Below are 24,651 nucleotides of genomic sequence, written 5' to 3'. Positions count from 1 at the left end.
GGCATGTTCAATGTAGCTGGGGTATGACATGAAAATGAGGAAACTTCTGGTGACAAGGTAGGTTTATTCCTTAGGGCAAGACTTGGTGAACTGTTATGCAGTTCCAATTTTCCCTCTTTCGGCAACCAGAGAGGATTTTAAGCAGAGAATGACATGTTCAGATTGGTTTGTCTGAGATGTAATTCTGGCTGCATTCTACTACTATCCTTCTTTGTATGAATTATGTCTCTGCTAATATTTAACTTAGGAGTTTAGAAAGCACTCTCCCATTTATATCCTTCTTTTTTTTTTTTTTTTTTTTTTTTGGCTAGGTGGGAATGAATATATGTTATCAAAGTATGGCATAAAGGTGTCAGATACTTTAATGTGTTTGTATGCGTGTTATATAAAGCATATGAACTATTACCTCAAAAAATCTGATTTTGAATTACTTCATTTTTAATTTATTCTTTTAAGGTCTGACAGCAGCAGCTGCAGCAGCTGCCGCTGCTACCAATGCAGCGATTGCTGAAGCAATGAAGGTGAAAAAAATCAAGTTAGAAGCCATGAGCAACTATCATGCCAGTAATAACCAACATGGAGCAGATTCTGAAAATGGGGACATGAATTCAAGTGTTGGTGAGTTGTATGTTCACTGAAACATAGTGTAATCATTTTACTACCAAATTACTTCCTTTTCAGAACAAAACTATTGGTTACCCATTCAAGAAGTTGCTCCTTTTAGCTCCAAAACAGTGTATTTTTTGAAGATACTATTTAGCTTCTAATAACACGCAGTTTAAATAAATAATTAGCAAAATTATTTTTTTATTATAAGATCAACTTTATGCCTGCAACTTCTATAAGCATTCAGTTAACATCTTTCATAATACAAATATGTTTTAATAATTGGAATTCTAAAATATTAAGGTGGCAGAAGAATATTTACAAACAAAACCATACTCTATCTTTTTTTATTCTCTTAATGTGTTTCTTCTTCAATAAGAAATTTTCTTTAGCAGTCAACATATAACTTAATCCTTTCATGTGCTGCCAATAAGAATTATGTTGATAATTAATTTTTTCTATGTATAACTATTATCCATTTTTCTCATATTAGATATATAACTTTAATTTCTCTTGATTTTTTTTTTTCTTGTGGTATGGAGAAAAGATGAAAAGTTTGCAGTTACTATTTAAACCAAAGGAACAGTTTTTTTTTTTCTTTGCAGAATTCATCTGGGTAAATTGTTTTGTCAAACACAACTTCAGTGTGGGTTAAATTTTTTTCATGAACATCTTTAGGTATCCTGTGTTGGTGAGACACAACATTTTAGCCTACCACTGCACTGTTTTATTTCCCTTTAAAATGTAGAAATCATGCTCAAAATATAATTTAACAAGAGAAATTTGGATGCTATAAGATGTATGTAAGATACTATTTCTACCAAATGTTCACATAGGACACAAGCATTTATGACAGTTCTATTAAGTTTTCTTTTTCATGCATGATTTTAACAGATTATTTCTTCATATAATGAACTCTCCACTTTCAGTACATTGGCATGTGGTTAGGATATATGGGGGAATACTATGGGTAGAAAAATATTAGTGCTTGCATTTGTGGTGCTTCCAGTGAGAAGATAGGGGCAGCAGATTGTTTAAGTCATTTACATGCATAAATTTAGACTTTTAAAAGTTAAAAACTTGTGATTGTATGATTATCTGAAATGTGCTGTTGCTTAATTCAGGTGTAGGGAAGAAAAGGTATTTGATAAATGAAAAACAGACATGGGATGGCTTTAAACTGGGTGGAAGAAGTCAATCTGAGAAGACATATGTAATTCTATTTCCTTGGTATTTTTATATATAAATATGTGTGTGTGTGTGTGTGTGTGTGTGTGTGTGTGTGTGTGTGTGTGTGTGTAGGGATAGAGAACAGATCAGTAGTAGCAAGAAGTGAAGGAGTGGTGTATTTATAAAGGGAGCTTTTTCAGAGTGATGGAATATTTATGTATATTGATTGTGGTGGTGGCTACATGAAAAATGAGTTAAAATTCATAGAATTGTACCATCCCTGCCCACAACGTGAATTTTACTGTATAATAATTTTAAAAATAAATAAAAGTTATAAATGATTGAAGTAGCCCTGGCTGAATAGCTCAGTTGGTTAAAGCATAGTCTCAATACACCAAGATTGAGGAGTTCCAGCCCTGTTAGGGGACATACAAGAATCAACCAATGAGTTCATAAATAAGTGTAACAACAGTGACAATAATCCATCTGTTGTTCTCTCTATCTCTCACACACACACACAAAATATCTCTTTCCTTCTCTCCCTTTCCCTTCCTTCCTCTCTCTCTCTAAATATCAGTGCATAAAAATTTTCTGAAAAATAATTGAAGTAAAATGAATTGTAACTAGAGCATAATTAGACACCCACTACAAATTTTAATTATTATTTTGAAACATAATCTGGATTGTTACCAAGTTTTAGAAGAGTAAGATTTCAATGCAGGCTATTCTTAATAGTTGGTTTTGGGAGGAAAGATAAACAAATTATGCATTTTAATAAAATTTAAAGCAAAATATATTAAAACTTGATACTTCTTTTCAAATTTCTGAGCAGCAGAACAGAAATTTGACTTTGGGGAAACCAGCAGGTATGAGAAAAGGAGACTATAGCTCAGAATTGAACATTGATGTCAACTTAATAATTAATATTATAGAATAATATTTGCCTACTGACTAAATAATAGTTTACCTTCATTATGTGGGCACATAGGGTATCACATAATACTTAAAAAAAAACAATTTAAGTTTTGTGTTTTACTTGGAATAAATCACTTCTCTTTCATTAAAGTATTTATCAATAGTTGGTAGCCTATATTGTTTTTCAGTTTTGACACCCACCATCTAACATCAATTTAAACCAGAGAAGAAATTTATTTGAATTTTCTTAGAAAGTCTTGAAAAGGTATTTTGGGATTGTTGTAATAGTGGTGTCATTACTAATCCTGCAGGGGTCTTCAAACTATGGCCTGCAGGCCACATGCGGCCTGCAGAGGAGTCTGATCCGGCCCGCCAGGTTTTTTGGGCAGTGAGCGCAGCCGAGGTGTTACAGTAGGAATTAGTAGTTCATATAGTCCGGCCCTCCAGCTCTCTGAGGGACCGTGATCTGGCCCCCACTTTAAAAAGTTTGAGGATGCCTGCCTTAAGGCATGTAGATCATTTATGTTACATATATGTAGCTGATTTGAGGTGGAAATGTTATATTTGTCATTTTTATTCCATTGTCTCACATGCTACTGTCCTCTAAGAATTTATGACTTATTATCCTTCCTGAGCACACCCCCTGCCTTCCTCCTTTATCTAGAGATCAGGAAACAAAAGTTTGGGGGAAGGGGAGGGCACAAGGCAATGGTAGGGGTGGGATTGAGCTTGTATAGATCAAAGTGGTTGGTGAATTAGCAGTTGCTTTCTATGGCCCTAGTCTTCTCTGATTTTGAGAACACCACTTGCCTCTTGCTAAGTGTTCAATAATTACTTGTTCTGTCACTTTGCAGTTATGGAAAATTTGGAGCCTAACATTTCAAATCTGGAAAATGGCTTAAATCATAGTATTATATCATAATAATTCAAGGATGTCATATTTGTCAAACAAACCATGTCTATTTTTCACTTTGGTCACCAGTAAGATTTGGTATTGCTTTGACTATTATTAGTATTTCTCCAAATTTATTCTTTTGAAAATCACCTTTGTCCTCTTTTTACAGTCATTAACTGCTCCCTCCTCTGTTTTCCCATTATATCCGATGGATATTATTTGTAAACTACTGGCCTGGGAGGAAACTTGGGAGAGCTGTTTTGCCATTTGAATTTCCTTGTAAGTTTGATTTTAGCTCATTCTAGGAACACAAAAAGGATCATGCCACAGTCCCAGTACTCAAGATACATCCAGTTAGTGGGTGGGATTGCTAGGTGTGCGGACTCTGGGAGATGTGCCAGGCCTTCTAGGGATATTGTTAGCATGAGCTGCTCAGGAAGTGGTATTGGAGCAGAGGAATTCCAGGAGGAATCCCAAGAATCTCTAAGGCCAGTATTTCAGAATACAAACTTACCGCTCTCACAAATCTATCAATTGGCTCTTTGAAGTAGTAAAACCTCTCAGAGAGGTGCCACTTAATGGTGTATTGTTGCTCATTAGCTCTGCCCAAACCCAGTGACATTTTTGAAGCTATTTCAGTGTTGTTGTTTTTTTCTCTCTCTTTGCACTCGTCTGGCTTACATGTTTTGTTGAACATTTCATATTTGCCTATGCAGGAACACTGATTTCCCCCCTGGTTGTAAATAAGCCCTTATTGTCTGAGGAAATAGATTTTAGGGGGCTTGATTTGGTTCGATTTGGCTTGCTGGACTCAAGGGATATTTTTATTATAAATGTCCCTTTCCAGTTCTTAACATGAATCGTAAAAATTAGCCAAACAAAGGTTTTTAAAGTAACCTTTGACACTGACAAATAAGTATTGTGCATTCCAATTTTACCTGGTGACCTTGAGCTCACGTCTTTCCAACAGAGTGATCACTTTAGGAAGACCTGAGAACTTCAGGATAGATCCGAGTGAGGCATCAGCATGCTGAGTAAAATATATGGCCATGTCGCCATTCTCCCTCATCCACAATCAATTGGATTCTTTTAGTTTAATATTTACTCGCTAAGATGAGATGCTAGTCTGCATGGTGATAAACAGTCTGCTCCTGGCATCTGAAGGTGACCTGTCAGTTCATATGGACAAATCTCCTGCTTACTGAAATGTACAAAATAAATCATTAAAGCAGGCAGGTGCTCATTCCCAGATTTAAATCACCATAGATTTATGATTTGAATTAATGCTTCATTTGGCCATAGAAATAGATGCTGAGACAAATGATATGCACTGGTTGGGACTTCCATACTGTAGCCATCCTGATATTGATTACTGAGATGTCTTTGCAATCTCTTGTTTATATCAAGTACTATCTTGTGACAGGTTGGCTGATATGAGCTACATTGCAGATAAGAAGGAAAAATGTCCTGGATTCTTTTTAGTGGCAACACTATCCACAACATACAGGCCAGATAAATTGCTATTTTTTTGCTTTAAGGACTGATCTACATAACCAGCTTAAAAAATGCTGCTTGGAAATTGGGCCTGGGACAATGGAAAGGCAGAATTTAAAACCCGTGAACTCAAGGTCAATTACATAGTATTTCTAGTTGTGTGTTTTTTAAATCTGCTTATTATTATTTTTTGTCATCATGAACATTTTTGAAGTCACTAAATTAAGCACAATTGATTTAATCTAAATAAAGGAAACTTAATTTTACTTCTAGTTTTGAAATGCTGTATAAATATTGACATAGCTAACATCACTTAATAGTTTCTGTGTTATTTAAATACTTGCTAACCTAATGTCTTACTCCCTTAACTAATGACAACATAGGAAACGACTCTTTAAAGGTAAATACATTAAATATTATTCTCAAATCGGAGATGTCATGGACTTAATTTACCAAGAGACAGGAAAACACTGCATTTTTTTTTCTTCTCTTAACATTTTATTTAAGGAAAACATTATGTACACAGTTTAAAGAATACTCAGAGGATTTAAGAGGGACCTTTGCCACAAGCTAATATCTGACTCACAGAACTGGTAAACAGCTATCAACAATAGTAGATTGCTTGCTTAGTAGGAAATGAGTTCATATCTATTCAACATGTGATCTCAAAACAGATGTCCCGAGAAAAATCTTATTGTTTAAACTATAGTCATAACCCCCAACTGCTGTTATTCCTTTAAGGAAGTGAAGTAATCTGGAGATGTCGGTCTTTTCTCTTTCTGAACAGTGTGGAGTTAAGTGTCCACGGATGCAGTGATCCACGAACCTTGAACACATTTCAAACCCGGCAATGTAGGATTCTTTTTCATTTTCTCAAACTTGCAGTAGTTACAGTATGTAGGAGTTTCAATTAAAAACAAGAACTTGAGTTTGGTATTAACAGCCGGGCTTTTCAGTTGTGTTCTTACTCCTTACTTTGGTTCATCAGCAAAACAAGACAAAACAAATGGAACACAAACAAAAAAACGCCAGGCAGATAGGGAGATAAAATTATCTTCCCCAGCTCTCTCTCTCTCTCTCTCTCTCTCTCTCTCTCTCTCTCTCTCTCTCTCTCTCTCTCTCTCTCTCTCCCCCATTCCTACAGAAATCAGAAATAGAATAGTTTACACTGTAGTACTTTCTTCTAAGTCACGGAAGGAAAAATTAATTTTATGATTTCAGGAAGAAGTCTTGGAGACCTTGAGAAAGCAAATGAAAGGAAACGGAGAACACAGGCCATCACGCAGAGCTCTGCAGTCGCACGTTGGATTCTCTGCCTTGGCAATGTTAATGAACCTCAAATCCTTCCTATAATTAGATGAGGGAATTGCTTATATTTTCAAACAGATGATGCTGCTATAATGAAACGATTGACAGGGAATTTAAGAGTGTCTACAGTAGTCATTTGGTTTCTGTTATAAAAAAAAAAGTTTAAAAAGAAGATTGGCTTTAGACATAGGTCCTGAGAGAGGTAGTCATTTACATAGCATACTATGACAGGTGTCTTTGTATAGTAGGGAAATAAATTGGAAGACTAGAGAAATGATGGGCAGGTATACGCAAATTTTTTGGGAGGAGGGTGTCCTATGCTTATTCTGCTTAGGTTCTTTAAAAGGGGCCGAGACTCCAGAGATGGATCCGGATTGAGTGCACAGCTGTAACTGCTGATGAGCTAATTGCTCCTTATCTCTCAGCCCCATTCATCTTCATTTTTTACCAATTACTGAGAATTATCTGTGTTCTCAGTTGGATATGAGAGTTAATCCTTTTTGGTTAAGCTGGCAGTACTGTGAGCAGATTCCAAATCGGAGGGTGAAAAAGCCAAAACAAGCTTGCTCTAAAAATGTCTCCAGTTCAATTACAGTATCACTGATTCATAAGAAATTTGCCATTGTTTAACAGATTAAATATGGAAAGTTTTTTTTTTTTAAACTTTCTTAATGTTTCTCTGCCTAACAATCATTTTTAAGATCCTTCTTCCTGTCAGATGAGTAAAATGTAACCACATTAACAGACAGGGTCTTGTAAACATAGAAACACATAAGATGACCCTAGAAGGCCAGAAGGATTCTGACACATGCAATGAGAAATCTTTTAGAACTGATAGCTGTCGATTTATATATAAACACTGGGAATCGATGGTCTTGCTCTCTGTGGCTTCACATATGGTGAGGGAATGTGTGGCCAAACATAAACCTTTTCGCAAATGTCACATTAGTGGAATTTTAATGGAAGGACAACATAAGCATCTCCTAAAAGTGTAGGAACTGCCATGGTTTGTAATTCAATTGATTGTGAGTAAGCCATATGGTTCACATCATTCTCTATGCAGAAGATGTCTTCATAGCCTGACATTTCAAACAAAATTGCTTGCTCCAACATTAAAAAAATCAAGAATAATAACTACCCTTTCAGAAATTTTAATGCTTTTGTAAATACTTAATATTTCTGGCATTTCTCTTCATTAAGTACTTATAATAAGTAATGCAATGCATTTATAAAGAATAAATAGTTAATTTAAAAAATTATCAAAAAAACATTTTTAAACTTTGAACATTTTATAGCATGACCAAGATAATTTTTCTAGATGTTCCAAAAACTGAGATAGGAGAGTGGAGAGCAAAATATATCAGGAGATTTAGCTTTTGGTTATCACAAAGCTAATAAGTAAGTTAGCTACTTAAATAAGTCTCTTAATTTCTCAGTTCTCTTAATAAATAAGGTGCTAATGCCCAATTACTCTCTTGACTCTAACATTCTTTGAAATTTCAATAGAAGATGAAAGGCAAAAAAGTATTCTTTAAAGTGATTTCTTTTTACTTCATTTTTTTAAATCTTCATCCAAGGAGTAAGGATATTCTTTTTCTACTGGTTTTTAGAGAGAGAGTGGGATGAGAGGAAAGAGGGAGATAGAGAGAGAGAAATATCGATGTGACAGAGACACATCAATTGGTTGCCTCCCAAACATGCCCTGACCAGGGGTGTGGATTAGACTTGCATCCCAGGTTATGAGCTCTTCACTGGGACTCATACCCACAACTCTCCTGTTCACAGGCTGACACTCTAACCAATGAGCCATGCCAGCCAGGCTAGAGTGATTTCTAAGGCAAAATAGAAACCTACCTAAATGTCTAAAACAAGGCATTATTAAGCTTAGTATGATACATCATTTCATATTATAATACAACTAGAGGCATGGAGCATGAAAATCTATGTATTCCAGGAGTCCCTCAGCCTGGCCTATGCCCTCTCACAGTACAGGACCCCTTGGGGGATGTCCACCTGTTGTCTTAGGCCTACTTCTTGAGGGATCAGGCCTAAGCTGGCAGTCAGACATTTTTCTGGCAGCCCAGGAGCCCTCAGGGGATGTCTGACTGACACAGGGAGTGGGCCTAAGCTGCAGTAGGACATCCTTAGCACTGTCTCCGCCACCACTGCTGCACTTTTATTGATAGCTGTCAGCCCAGCTTGTGGCTGAACGGAGCTCCCCCTGTGAGAGCATATTGACCAACAGGGAGCAGCTCCTGCCATTGAGCGTCTGCCTCCTGGTGGTCAGTGTGTGTCATAGTGACTTGCCATTCCTCCATTAGGATAAATTTGCATATTACCCTTTAATTATATAGGATATTTCACATATTATCTAACCATTACATATTATGAATAAGGGCAGAAAATATTTATTCTGGATATAAGAAAAAAGATGATATAGAATTTTATAATTGTAATATACTAGTATATCAATTTTACTAGCATTTGAAAGGAACTAGGTGAGAGTTAACATTCTTATGATATATTGGAAGATTTATTAATATTTTAACGTTTTAATATTGCTTAAAATTAGATTATTTTAAAATGACATATGAGTGTATTAATAATTGGTCATTTTATTAAACTCCTTTTCATGATTTTACATGAAGTTGATGGCATCATTTTGCATTTTCTCTCATAACATTTTTTTATTTTCAATGATTATAAAAGTAATAGAAACACTGACTATGGAAAATACTAAAAAGGAACACTTTCTCATTTTAAAATATTTGAACATACATTTCTAAATCCTTTTATACATGTTGATAAAATCATTAGAGTATGATTAGTAACATGTACTAGTACCCTATTTGAATTATTAAATATATTATGTGGTCTAGATAGGCAGAATGCAGAGATAATTTCCACTTTTTATGTAGTGTCTATTTCACTTTCATTAAGTGTTTTTATTTATAGCCATAATTAGAAAATATTGATCCAGCATTTTTTTTTTAATACTGTCTATTCCAACTAACTGAGAGCTTGTTATAAACCTGATTAATTCAAGCATTTCATACTAGGACATATAAATGAAATTATTTTATTTAATGCTGCATCCTTTGTAATCATAAAACATAAGAAAATGTAAGATCCACCCAATTGTTATATGGATTTATTATATGGTAGACTCCATCACATTCTAGGAGATCGCATGCATTTGTCATGACCTTAGAAATGTAGTTTTCTTCGAGGAATGTGCTAAAAATGATCCTTACAACTCTGCATCAGCATGTAATATCGTTTATATAAGCTTCAAAAATAAAGTATAGTGGGAGAAAATATTTCAGTTTAAAATAACCCCAGGCCTTATTCAATCATTTTAATATCAGATAAGTTGTATGATTGCCTGATGGTAGAAAGCATGTTGAGGTGTTACCATGACATCCATGTACTGTGAGTGTGAGGGCACAGGTTTTATAACTCTGAGCCCAATGCCCCTATCACCAGATCTAATGTCTCACATTTATGTGACTGTGATTCTACTCTACATTGTCCAAATATTTCAAAATTGTACAAAGCCATTTGTAGGAATTATGCCATGTCAAATTGAATACAGAATAGGAATAAATGATGATAAGTAAATAGTATAGTCATTGACATAAATATGTAAAATGTCAATTCACTTATGATGAAATAATGTGCCACACATAACCTTGCAGGCTGGCGATGCCTCACCCCAGAACAAACCTGGACTATTTGGAAGATAGGAAAGAATAGAGGGTCTAAATATGGTTTTCCTTAACAGCAGGTCATAATGGAAACACAGACCCTTACATTCAGTGCTGAGAGAATTACCAGTTTGATAATGATTAGGAATGTTGTTATTAAAACAGTATGTGCAGTTCATTTTCAACAGTTTTGAATTAGAGTCTGCACTAATGAAACGGATACGGTTTCCTTCACAAAGGGCAGATCTGTTAGTTAATATCGCTGCAGCAGTGCCTCACAGACCATGCCTTTAGCTCTATTTGTATTTCACAGCATGATAAGCAAAGAGTGTTGATTTTCAAGGATCCTGCTGATGAAAGGTAATGGCATTATTACATCTTTATCTCAAAAGCAGAGCTGAGTGGTAAATGATTTTTTCCCCTCTGTTGTACAAAAGATTTCTTGGTTAGAAAGGCTTTTTTTTATTTCTTTAAATCGTTTTAGTCTTGGAAATGATATGTTATTATTTAATGTCTGCACAGCAAGCTTGAAAGCACCTAATAGTGAATGGATTGGAAGTGAAGTACCTCCTGCTCACAGATATGGATCTTCTCAGTCACACGCTGTACCAGCTGTCATCCCAGCCATACTGCTGTGATTTAATTAGTCTGTTTATGTCCTTTCTAATAATATTTCCATCTCTATGAAAGGGCAAATGCGACGGGGACTTTTTTGCTTTCTGGTTCTGCAGACTGAAGAATGTGGCCTACATCTGATATGGGGGGACACAGGATTGAATCGCCATTCCTGTCACTTCAAGCTGTTGGTAAATTTTGTTCAGCCAAGAAGTATACTTACTTTCTTGCTGTCATTTTTAGTCTGGGGTTAATAATCTACATAGGGACAAAGAAAAGAGGATATGAGTGTATGTTGTGTATTCAGTAATATATGTGTAGGTGGGTGTTTTAAAGTTAAATGTGAACATTTTCATCAATACTCTATGTCTTTATGGCACACATTTAAATCTTTTTCATCATCTCAGTTTATAGAGAATTACAACGTTTCGGGGATTCTCAGAAAAGCTTTTTATTTTTTTGAAATGAAAAATTTAAAAAAACAAAAGGTATTCATCTGGAATTATACCTGTGCAATTGTACAGATTGGTGTCTTTGGGAAATATCTCTCTTTTATAGAAGTTAACTCACTTTAGTACCCAGGGATAGAACATTTCATCATCTTCAGAAAACATTTAATGATTATATTTTTACTTAAACATTTTTTACAGGAAGTATATTGAACTCAAAAGGATACCTTATGTTTAAAAATAAAACAACAAACTAAATTATACCACACAACAATATTATATGAGAATACATAGATTATTAAACAAATATAAAAGTGATACGACTTTATTAAGTATAAGGTGGTGATTAATAGTTTATACTCTGACACTATGCCATTTGAGTGATTCAGGCTTCTTGAATACCCAATAGCCTTGTAAGTATTCTGAATTTTGCCTTGAGATTCTGTGTCCCTCTAATATTTCACAAGACAGATCCTTATAATAGAGATGGGAAGGGGCAAAAAAGCTTTCTGAAAACAGTTTCCATTTGTTTTAATTTTGTTCATGTTGGTCTTAGTAAAAACAAGTTTTGTCATTTAGAAATAATCTGTTAAATATTATAGCTCTATGTATCTTAATCTGCTTTTTTGGAATTAGACTGATTTTCTTTCTCTTTAATTTTGTCTAAGTGCTGGAGTGTGTGACATGGTCCTTTGAGTGATCTTTCTGAGTTACCTTGCTGTTGCTTGTATTTTTTCTGTTTTCCTTCTCTCATTCTTTAATGTGGGTAACCCAACTACATTTTTGGAGCAGGACTTGTCAAAATAATGGGTACATTGTTAATATAATTCCACTACTTATTTTATGTAAAATAAATGTTAAAATGCTAGTCATATAAAATTGGTCAAATTGTATTCACATTATTTTCTTTAATAAACTAAATATCAGGCTTCTAAAGTTGCCAGTTTTAATGCACACTCATGTATTTAGTTTCCTCTTATTCTTTTATATACTTACCGTTGCCCAAAATTGTGCCTACATCAAGAGAAAGGGTCATATTCTAGAATCTTTTAAAATACATATATCAAAATGAGCACCAAGATTATAAATGTTTTCATCACTATTAGTAAATGATTATATTAATTTCATGTTTTTAAATTTCTCTATAATATATGACCTCAGCAACTAAATAGCTAGATATCACACACACACACACACACACACACACACACATACACACACACGTGTGTGAACTCATAGTTACCTTGTATCTCTATATTACATCTTCCAAAAATATCCCATTAATTTATTACAATTCTAAACTGAATTTACTAAATATTTTTATTTTCTTTATTTAATTTTGGATGTGGAAAATAGTTAAATGTTGAAATATTTATTTGGCTGTGTTTCCACTTCAACATTTATATTTTCTATACATTGGAACCTAAATGTTGATGAGTAAGTTATTTCTTTTTTGTTTGTTTGAATAAGTTATATTGACATAAACCATTTTAATACTTTGAGAAAACTCACCAGGAAGCATTTGATGGTATTTTTTTATTAATTGGATAAATGAATTGCGAGATGTGTGATTGCATGATGATGTACTCATTTAGTTGTTGCATTTTGCTTTTACTAATCTCTGTCATATTGGATTTATAAATGGAATGGAGTGACCTTTGAAACTGTGATGGAAATGAAGAGATAAACACAACTTGAAAGGACAAACCAATTAATATCAATGTGTTTGTTACACAGACATGAGGAATTTTAATCCTTTGCTCTCCACGGTGAATGTGTGATTCATTTATTAAGTAAAGAGCACAGTTTTTATAGTTACAGATTTTAAATTTATTTTTTCTAAAATATATAATTTTATATGGCATCATTGTGTATAGAACACACACACAATTAGGCTGTTTTTAGTACATGAAAAATTGGTACTACCTTTAAAAGTTTTGACAATATCCCCTTTTAATAAGAAAATAGCTATGTATACATATGTATTCAAACAAAGATGGAGATACATTCACATACATTTTTAAATCAATATTATAATATTGATTTTAGAAAATTCTTAAATAGACCTTTTCTTTTGTAAATTTAGACTCATAACCCCTGCCATTGTACATAGAATACTTGCTAAAATTCTTGATTCAGGAATCACAAATAAAGCATATATTATTATAATTTATTGATCTGTGATGTTAAAAATATTTTCAAAATCAATAAATATACTTGAGTGTGCTTTAATATAAAATCTGAAAAGCCATATATACTATCTTCTTACCTATTGCTTTCTACCTTTGCTTTTCTTTTTCTTCTTTTTCTTTTTTCCAACATGAGCTTATTTTCTTCAAAAACTAACAAACAAACAAATATCATGCCAGTTCTGCTGTGGTGTGAATTTTAGAACAGTTGAGTGTTCTATCCTCTCTAATAGCTTAATTATAGAATGTAATCAATTTAATACACAGGTTTTGGAATATTGCCATTGATGCACAAAGAAAAAAAGTAATATAAGCTTGACGTATTAAAACACTAGCATTGAAAGTCTTTCACTTTTAATTGATTTTTAAAAGAGTTCCCTGGAAAAGTGAGCTCAAAAATGTTTATAATGACTCTGGCAATGTTCCAAAATGTTTACCACAAATTGTAACTCAGCACTTTCTGATTTTTCCCATCGACTAAGAAAGATGTGTCCCATAATTTGCTTAATCCATGTTGATTTTGAATCCCCCCACAAAGACATCATTTTGTAAAAAGACACAATGTTGCAAAATGATACTTCTGAATAAGAAGTGTTTTTAGTTTTTCTCAGAGAGAGATTCCTAACAAGTGTTATTGATTAACAAAATACACACACACACACACACTAGATACTAGAGGCCTAGTGCACTAAATTCATGCAGGGGGGTGTTCCTCAGCCCAGCCTGCACCCTCTCCAATCTGGGACACCTTGAGGGATGTCCAACTGCCCGCTTAGGCCCAATCCCAGTAGGATTGGCCTAAATGGGCAGTTGGACATCTCTCTTACAATCTAGGACTGCTGGCTCCCAACTGCTCGTCTGCTTGCCTTCCTGATTGCCCCTAACTTCTTCTGCCTGCCAGCCTGATTACCCCTAACTACTATGCCAGCATGATTGATGCCTAAGTGCTCCCCTGCCAGCCTGTGTGCCCTAAATTCCCTCCTCTGCTGGCCTGGCCACCCCTAACTGCCTTCCCCTGCAGGCTTGATTGCCCCCAACTACCCTTCCTAGCAGGCCTGTTCTCTCTCAGCTGCTCTCCCCTGCTGGCCATCTTGTGGTGGCCATCTTGTGTTCATATGGGGGCAGCCATCTGTGACCACATGGGGGCAGTCATCTTGTGTGTTGGAATGATGGTCAATTTGCATATTACTATTTTATTAGATAGGATATATCTTTCATATTTTTCAGAAAATATTTGTTTTCTCATCTCTTCATTTAAAAAAAATATATATATTGACCTTCAAAACCTTCTTTGGCAAAACTGACAAAAGATGTTTTTTAGATATGACAATATCATGACCCTCTTTATGGTCAATTTCAGGTATAAAAAACTTCCTCAGACAGCTAAAAAAATGAACGGATATGACATTCCATTCTACTGTAACAAGCGAGCTGACCAAAATACAAGTAACACTGACCATAAATGATTACTTTAAAGAGCTGCTGCTAAGTATTTCAGGAAAAACGATTCCGTTGACTAGGTGTTTGTCATTTCCTGTATGTTATTTTATTGATTGCTTTTGAATATATAGCTTCATGATTTAAAATATTGCTGGCAATATTTTCCCTTTACAGTGCTGAACCTACTTCTTGTGATTGATAGGAGATAAATTATACAGAAATAAACATGCAGTTTATTTTTATTTCTACTTTCTCATAATATTAATTTTTAGTGTTGTGTTTCTTTGAAACTAAGTCATATACTAATTGGAAACTTTGTAACAATTCTATTCTTCCCAGTCTATTTCACTATTTGTAATTTTCTGAGGTGTGAGTCAGCAGAGTAATCTGATAGTTCAAAGTATGACCAGCCAGAATGAGTCATTTGTTTATAAGCATTTTATATTAAGATGAAGACTGTAGAGTAATTTTATAAGATCTACTTATTCCCCTAGGAATCTGGAATGATTTGTGGTTTAAAATTTCCGTATCATAAACTCATGCAGTGCAGGCAGTATTACATTTAGTCAATAACCAAGAATTCTGGTTAGTTGGATATAAATCCCTAATACTGAGAAATCAAGGTGACAAAAACAATAAATAAAAAAGAATTGATAAAAAAAAAACAGGTAAGGAAGTCATCTAATATTCAATATTACTTAATTTGTCAAAACAATTCATTACCTAATACAAGTTGCATTTGAGGAATAGATTTTCATGAAAATATTGTGCCTCAGTGTCAAATTTGTCTATTTTTCTCCAAATTTGAACTCTAACACTGTATTAGAAACATATAAAAGTCACTATAATCATATCCAACTAGTGTTGCTCACTGGTTGGGAATTAGCCAATGAACCAGAAGGTCACAGTTCGATTCCTGGTCAAGGCACATGCCCAGATTGTGGGCTGAATCCCCAGTAGAGGGGCGTGTGTGCAGGAAGAAGCCTATAGATGGTGTTTCTATCACTCTCTCCCTTCCTCTCTCTGAAGTCAATAAAATATATATTTTTAAAAGCCATTATAATCTTGAATTGTATTGCATACATATATAAGTACGTACATACTAATATATTTGCTTGCTCTTAAACTCTTCAGAACCAAATGCTCAATACTTCCTTAAATTAATTCAATAATTAATTTATTTATTTTTAAAGAATCTTTACTGTTGAAAGTATTACATATGTCCCCTTTTCCCCCTATTGACCCCAGCTAACCCACCTCCGAACCCCACCTCAGGCCTTCACCAACCTATTGTCTGTGTCCATTAGCTATGCATATATGCATACAAGTTCTTTGGTTGATCTCTTCCTAATCATCCACCCACCCACCCACCTCCACTTTCCTTCTGAAATTTGACAGTTTGTTCCATGCTTCTTTGTCTCTGGATCTATTTTGTGCATGAGTTTATTTTGTTCATTAGATTCTACATATGAGCGAGATCATGTCAAAACAACAAAATAACAACAAAAAACACCTGAACATAGTGCAGTTGGACACCATTTTTATTTTCTTTCTAGGGACCCAGTGCATTAATTTTGTTAGAGGCCCAGTGCATGAATTTATGCACCGGTGGGGTCCCTCAACCTAGCCTGTGCCCTCTCACAACCTAGGACCCCTTGGGTGATGTAGTCATGTGTGAAGCAGCAAATGGCCAAGGAGGATTCCACACTGTATTGTTCATCCCACCACCACAGCTGTGCTCGCCAGCTGTGAGCCCAGCATCTGGCTGAGCAGTGCTCCCGCTGTGGGAGCACACTGACCACCAGGGGGCAGCTCCTGCATTGAGCGTCTTCCCTATGATCAGTGCATGTCATAGCAACCAGTCTACTGGTCGACCCCTTGTTCTGGTTGTTCTGGTTGTTCCAGTTGTTTGGTCCTAATGGTTGCTTAGGCTTTTATATATGTAGATAAGCACAAAGAGTCTTTCAATATAGTCATATTTTACTCCAAATTCTAAGATTCTCATATGTTTTATACTTAATTTTTATATCTCCATCTTTCTATTGATATGCCAAGTTCTTTTTCTGTTTCACACTCCCCATAATTTGTTAGTACTCTATAATATGTACTGCTATTTCCCAAAGGACTCTTTGGAGAGGGATGGCGGGGTAAGAGGAAGTGAAAGGAAGGGAAGAAGGAAGGGAGAGAAAGTGGGAGAGGGAGAGGAAGCAGGAGAGGAAAAGAGGAGAGAGAGAGAGAGAGAGAGAGAGAGAGAGAGAGAGAGAGAGAGAGAGAGGCTAAGAACATGTAAGTGAAAATAGAGACAGCACAACTTTGTGGTTTGGTATTGAAAGCACAAAATCTGGTGCCTAACTGCTTAGGTGAAAAGCATGTGTCTGTTCCTTAGTATTCTTCCCAGAAATTTTTGGCATCTTAGCCTTTATGTGTTTCAGATTCCTCATCTATATCATAAGTATAGGTATAATAATTGTAAATATTTATAGGCTCTTTGAGGATATTAGGATTACTCAACCTGACACACTGTAGGCACTATACTAAAGTTTATTAAATAGAAAATAAAAATAAAATAATAAAGCTTTCACCCACAGATATACACATAAGTACTCACAAATATATTTTTAAAAACTTGGGAGTGTCTAGTGTCCACAGTCTCTCAACATTATTTGTAATCATGGATAGTATTTTCTTTACATGCCCTCAACATTTCTTACTTATCCAGAATCTTGACTAGTTGATCCTGATTGATCATTTATCTATAGAGTTTTTTGGGTTATTTGCTGCAGCTTCAGTCCAGTTTCATGCTCAGGAAGTATGCTTCTAGACTTAGATTACATTGCTACACTTTTAAAAATCACAGACACATAAGAAAAGTAAATAAGTTGTTAGTTATTTAATTGGCACCTTTTTTTTAAGCAACCAACAATCAGCTTGCCTGTAAACTTTTAATTGAAAAGTTTTGTTTCATTTTATGTTATCAGACAAAATATGCACTCCAACTCTAAAAACAGACATTACTTTATTCCGTGCACATAAGACTTTCTTTAATTAGCCCTTAATAAGCTTGGTTTAACTGGGATTTACGGAAGAACAGTGGTCATTAACATTAGCCAGATTAAGGCTGTGTTAATTACTATTGATAGATAAAATAACGTGCAAAAATGGTTTAAAATATTTCTATACTTACGGATTGAAAAGAAGTTCAAGGCTTTTAAATGGAAGTTATATTATCTATACTTTAAACATGAGTATTGGCTTATATATAGAGTGTCCAAAAAATATACACACTTTAACAGTTGATAGCTCAATTTTGAAAATGAAATATATTTTAATAACCACTGCCTTTATAATTACTCAAAGTGTATGCATACATGTTGTGGGGACAACCTATATATTTAGGCTTAACAATAAGATACAGAATTTTATGGTGTGAATTTTACAGCCTTTTTAGATTTACCATGAAGGCGGGATAGTATTAAAATATAATTTTGAATAATTTCCTAGGATTTATGTATGAAAAATTTTACATTTACTATTATGATTTATGGTATGTAATTTTACTTAGAAACAAATAGATATCTTATTTATGTATTATCTTAAAAAGACAATCACATTTTTTTTTTTATAATAACTGACAGATCCAAATGATTCCTTCTGTTTTGAAAGAACTTATATAATTGTGGTATTTTTATATTAATACTGTCCTTCACTGTTTATGACTACTACTCTTTGTATTTCTTTTCCTTCTAATATTTAGGGTTAATAATAACCAAAATTTAGCTAGTTTTTAAATTGTTTTTATTGGTTTCAGAGAGGATGGGAGGCTTGAGAGAGATAGAAACATCAATGATGAGAGAGATTGTCTGCCACCTGAACACCCCACCACTGGGGATCAAGCCCACAACCTGGGTATGTGCCCTGACTGGAAATCAAAACATGACCTCCTGATTCATAGATTGATGGTCTTCCACAAAGCCATGCTGGTTAGGCTTACTAGTCTTTCCCCACCTCATGCATCAGTTCTTGGGCATAATATCAAGTGCAGGTATTTTTCTAGATACTTCAAATAGTTTCCAAGTTACCTATTGTCATATCCATTTTCTAGAAATTGCTCATGATATATATAAATTATACAATGAAGATCAATCACTCATAAATTTTAGATTGACAAAACCAATGGAATTCATCTAGTTTTCATTCCCCAGAAAATTATATAATCCAACTATCAAGCTTTATAGATAGTGTTAATATAATATCCTCTCTTCTAAATGATTTTGATTACCCTCATCCATTTAAATATCCATAACAAGAATTTTAATATAGTCCCAGGCAATGTGAATTATAAGTAAATATAATCTTGCCCAGCCAGTGTGGCCCAGTGGTTGAGCATCAGCCTATGAACCAGGAGGTCACTGTTCGATTCCCAGTCAGAGCACATGTCTGGGTTGCTGGCTCAACCCCTAGTAGAGGATAAGCAGGAGGCAGCTGATCCATGATTTTCTCTCTTCATTGATGTTTCAAATCTCTCTCTTTCCCTTCCTCTCTGAAAACAAGCCTATCTAATAAAAGGGTAATATGCAAATTAACTGTCATTCTGTCACAAAGATGGCAGTGCCTATAGCCACAGGATAGCAGTGCCCAGTCCTCTCAGCCCTGCTGGAGTACTCTAATCCTAAGGGGGCGGCCACTGAGAGGGGACAACATGAGGGGCCTGGCAGAATGCTTGCTTTGACACCGCAGCAACAAGGCAAGTGTACCACCCCAGCCGAGGGTCGGCCTCTGGGCCATGGAGAGCCTCTGGGCAGTGGGTACAGAGCAGCCAGGTCTCCAGAGAGCTACTGGTGTACAGATTCATGCTCAGGGCTACTAGTAAAAATATTTTTAAAAAAATATATAATCTTATGCCCTTTCATGGAGTCTGACTTTGGTCAGTTTTCCCCAAACTCAATAAATAGCAACTTTTTTTTTTAATTCTTTATCGTTTAAAGTAGGGGTGTCGAACTCAATCAGAGAAGGGGCCAAAATCTAAAATCCAGCCTAAATCGCGGGCCGAATGGTTTACTGAACAGTCATAAACTGTCATTGTGATGGAAATGCAGCGGAGTGCAGTGATGACAGCGCAGTGCGGGCCACATTGCAAGGCCTGGTGGGACGGATTTGGCCCGCGGGCCTTGTGTTTGACACATGTGGTTTAAAGTATTAAATATGTCTCTTCCCCCCCTCCCCCATTGACCTTTTTCTGGCCGCTCCCCCCACCCAGCACATGCCCTTACCGCCCCTTCCCTACTGTCTGTGTCCTTTGGTTATGCTCATATGCATGCATAGAAATCCTTTGGTTGATCTCTTAACCCTTGCCCTCCTTTTCTCCTTTTTTTTTTTTTTAACTCACATGCTTAATCTAGAAAATTGTGAATCATTCATGAAATACCTCTCTTCACTTGCCCTGCATCTGCTTTCATGTAGGATACATCACTATGTCTGTTTATTCTTTTTCCAAACCGTATCCAGGATTCACGTTCCTTTCACCAGCACATCCACTGTCGAGGTGGTAACCCAAGGCAGCACTTTCCACTTGGGCCACTGCTATAACCCCTAATCCAGCTTTTCAGTTTCACGTTTTGTCTTTTATAATCCTTTCTTCTTATAGCAGCTACTGTGATGATTATAAATTGTAAATTAAATAATAAGATTTACCTTTTTATAAGCCTTCAATGACTTTATATGGTGGCTGGGAAAACAACCTCAACCTGCTTAGCTTGGTTTTAAAGACCCTACATAATAAGGAATGTACTCCACTTCATTTCTCCTCAGTCTTCTGGCTTTCTTCTCTCCTTTTGTTCTTCTTTCCGCACTGGCCTTTCTTAGGTCCTCAAGCATACTGCATATGTTCCTTTCTCCCCCTAGTTATTAAATATGGCCAATGGGAAGATTTTCTCTTTGTTCTTAACTTTCCCACCTGCTATTCATTATCCAGTTAAATTCCCTTCCCTAAATGCTAAATTTGTTAATTGTTCAACTCTGCCCTCAATCTCTTCTATTCCATACCATTTTGTGGTGTGTTCTTTTTTCTCAATATCATTTTGAAGCATTTATAACAATAACTTTATTTGCAGTCCTTTTGCTTCATGATCCTCCTCCTCCATGAGACCACCAGGTTGCTGAGGGCAGGGCTGTCTCTGCCATATTGACTAGCATGTACTGTCAATATGTGGTTATGGGACAAATACTGCTGGAGGGAAAGGGTAGATTTTGGAACTAGAAGGAGACTTGAGCTAGAATTTGATATGCACATCTGAATTTGGGCAGCAGGCAGTGGTGTACTGAACCTGTTTCACAAGAGTCTGTTGTCAAAATGCCAAAAATTCTGTAAGCTGATTATTAAGAAAAGTCATCATTAAGAATTAAATGTGGTTCATTTATAGATAAATAAAAATGATGGTAATAAATACTCAAAACATCAAAAGGAAAAAAAAAAAACCCACAACAATTCCAGAATTAATACTCAGGCAGAAATACCTTTTTGTACACGTCCTTGTTACTGCCAGCTCTCTGTTTACTCCTGGAATTCCTCTATGTTCTTGCCAATTAGAACATTTCCTTCATTTCAGAGACAGTTTGAAGCTGCATTTTGTTCAATGTCAGGATGCCAGGGCTTTACTATGTAATGTTTTTATTCTCATTTTCACATCCACTTTTTTCCTATTTAATCTGAGACATAAAATGTTAATATTGTTGGCATTTTCATTTTACAGATGAGTAAAATGAATTTCAGAGGATTTAATTTCTTGTCTGACATTTTGTGACTTTTAAGGTAGTGTAACTGAAGGCAGGGTCTGACCAGTGTTTGGACTCCTACTTTAATGTTCAGCACAGGTTATTAAAATAGGGGGAAAATGGCTAATTCTCCTAAAAAAATATTAAATTAGAAATCCAGGAACTTGATTTCCAGTTTGGTTTTTCCAGTCTGAGCTCAGGTGACCCTGAAGACAAAAACATATCTTATTTCACTAAGTTTAGTTAATTGCCGGGCTTGAAATGAAAAACTCTCAATTTATAGAATTCTATACTTATATGATGTAAAATATAAGTAAATTCTTTAAGTAATTAAAATCAATTCAGAATCAGCATATTAAATTATTTAGATTTTTGTGAGTATAATTCTTACACTATGGAGTATTTGAAAATAACATTTATTTGGTAATCTGTCAACTTTATCACTATCCATGTTTTAAATCCTTGCTCAACAAATTTCCCTAAAAATATAAGAACAGACATGTCTTTTGTGACTCTATATTCTAGATTAATAACTATTTTTAATGAACTTCTGTACAATTATCATCTAAATGATACATATTCTCTATATCTGAGCTGTTTTACATGATATTTTCCTTGGATTATACTATAAATTTGTTGTGGCAGGGACCTTGTCTTTTTATATGCTCTATAAAGATCCATGCAAACCTAGTGAGTTTTATGAATAATAATAAAAAAAAGGAGTTTAAAAAGCTTTCATCAGCAGTGTTTTATTTTGCTGTGAATTTAGGGATGAATTCTTGCTCTTGTCCATATTTCTGAAGAAACAGCTGCTTATATTATAAGAGTTGACTATGAAGAAAGCATGCAATATTAAATCTAAAAATTGACATTGGTGGTATAGAAAAATAAATGAAGCAATACAATTTGCTTTTTCCTGTCCATTATAAAAATATTGCCATGTCTGGCATGTGGTTCATAAAATCAAACATTTTCTAACACAGCTGTGCGTAAGGAAATGAAATACTGCAGGTATAAGAAACCACCTGTTTGCCAGAACAGAAGTTTCAGAAAAGATAAACACAATTTTATACAGGTCCCTGTTGAAGATCTATTCTACTATTAATACTATAAAACCTTAGCATTTATTCTTAAAACAGGTGTTTCTGCATATAAGTGGAAGGCTGAAAAAGCCCATTGATAATTCACTAATAAACACCATTGGTTTTTCTATTCAATTCATACGATGATATTGAATACAACTGTCAAAAATAGTTTCACAACCAATTCAGTATTAAACATCAAAATTATAACAAACCACAAAGTCCTGTTTACGCAAAGTGCTCTCCTTTTCTTCCTTTATCTTAGTTGCAAAATTATCATGAACTTAACAGTGTTCTCCCTTGATGAAGAGAAAGTCTGAAATATGTCATAAATCATACTGAGCTACCAGAGAAATTCAAATTGCTGTAAGCACAAGTGCCGAGGGACCGCTTATGCACTGCCTAAGCCATAATGCAATGTTCACAAGGAGATCATTGCATCATAATCTCATTCTGATTGTGATTTGCTTTTAATGTAGGAGGTTCAAATGAGAGAGAGAGAGAGAGAGAGAGAGAGAGAGAGAGAGAGAGAGAGGTGTGATTGCAAAGTTAATTCCTCTCCTATTTTAAACATATAACCAGAAAAGCACATTGACCTGTATCAAGTACTAGTATTTCAGAAATTAAACTTAAAGTTTCCTCTACATAGGACCATGGTTGGCAAACTGCAGCTCGCGAATCACATGCAACTCTTTGGCCCCTTGAGTGTGGCTCTTAGACAAAATACCAAGGCCTGGGCAAGTCTATTTTGAAGAAGTGGCATTAGAAGTTTAAGTTTAAAAAAATTTGGCTCTCAAAAGAAATTTCAGTCATTGTACTGTTGATATTTGACTCTGTTGATTAATGAGTTTGCTGACCACTGACATAGGACATTTCTTTCTTTCTTTTTAATATGTTTTTGTTGATTTTAGATAGGAAGAGAGAGAGAGAGAGAGAGAGAGAGAGAGAGAGAGAGAGAGAGAGAGAGAGAGAGAGAGAGAGAGACCAAGGATGAGAGACAATCATTGACCAGCTGCCTCCTGCACACCCCCAATGGGGATAGAGCCCACAGCCCAGGCATGCGCTCTGACCAGGAATCAAACCATGACCTCCTGATTCATAGGTAGATGCTCAAACACTAAGCCACACCAGCCGGGCTACATAGGACATTTCTTGATGTGTTTTATGCAGATAGTTTAGTACCTGAAACCTGGGGATGTGCCCTGACCATACCCAGATCAGAAATTGAACTAGTGACCTTTCAGTACATGGGCTGATACTCAACCAACTGAGCCACACCAGCCAGGACCGATTCTAGAATAATTTAGCTTTAAGTTAAATTAAGTGAACAGATATACCATATTCCTCATTTGGAATATCATTCACTATTGAACATTTTAAAACATGAATATTTATTTTATTTATATTTGAAGACTTGAGAATAAAATAATTATTTAAGAAACGTCCAGTATCCATATGGTAATAAAAGCAATCTACATGTCTAATTTGGAGTGGAACTGTCATCTGAGAGACATTATACTCCATAAAGTCAGAAATTCTGAGTTTGCATTCTAGTTCTGTTGTGTTGTTATCCAAGCACACATATCCATTTTCTCTTTTGTAAGGTGGGCATAATGATCTATATTAATAGCTTTGATGGGGAAAAAAATAATGAAAAATATTTGAAACGGATTTTTATGTAAATACTAGATATTTTTATTATTCCCATGATCTGGATATTTTATTCCTATGATTTGATATCCAAAATATAAACCTATTGTATTGATAAAAATATTTTCCTGGTATGTATATAAAACTTATTTGTGAATGATTGAGACATCAGTTCAGTATTATATGTCTTAAGGATACATTCTGACCCATAACAGAAATTTCTATCTCTATTATAAATGCATTAAAGTTAATTTTAATTCATAGTCTAAATCTTGCTCTTGAATCTGGAAATGATGATAGGGTGGCATATGATGAGATAGTAGTCAACATTTCATAGTTCTGGGCATTAGATTCTTCATT

The 24,651-nt window shown here is 35.0% G+C and overlaps 1 protein-coding gene across 1 annotated transcript in view; it reads left to right on the top strand.

Moving 5' to 3' along the window:
- Positions 1-24,651, top strand: part of DACH1 (dachshund family transcription factor 1) — a 425,048-nt gene that overhangs the window by 224,778 nt on the left and 175,619 nt on the right. Inside the window, exon 3 of the mRNA XM_036456831.2 lies at positions 457-618. Within this exon, the coding sequence (XP_036312724.1) occupies positions 457-618 (162 nt within the window). The remainder of the gene's footprint in view (positions 1-456; positions 619-24,651) is intronic.

The sequence above is a fragment of the Pipistrellus kuhlii genome, unplaced genomic scaffold (genome assembly GCF_014108245.1).
Source record: "Pipistrellus kuhlii isolate mPipKuh1 unplaced genomic scaffold, mPipKuh1.p scaffold_m20_p_3, whole genome shotgun sequence".
In the NCBI taxonomy this organism is placed as follows: Eukaryota; Metazoa; Chordata; class Mammalia; order Chiroptera; family Vespertilionidae; genus Pipistrellus; species Pipistrellus kuhlii.
The sequence above is the reverse complement of the archived record's forward strand: the minus strand, read 5'-3'. Positions and strand labels throughout refer to the sequence as shown.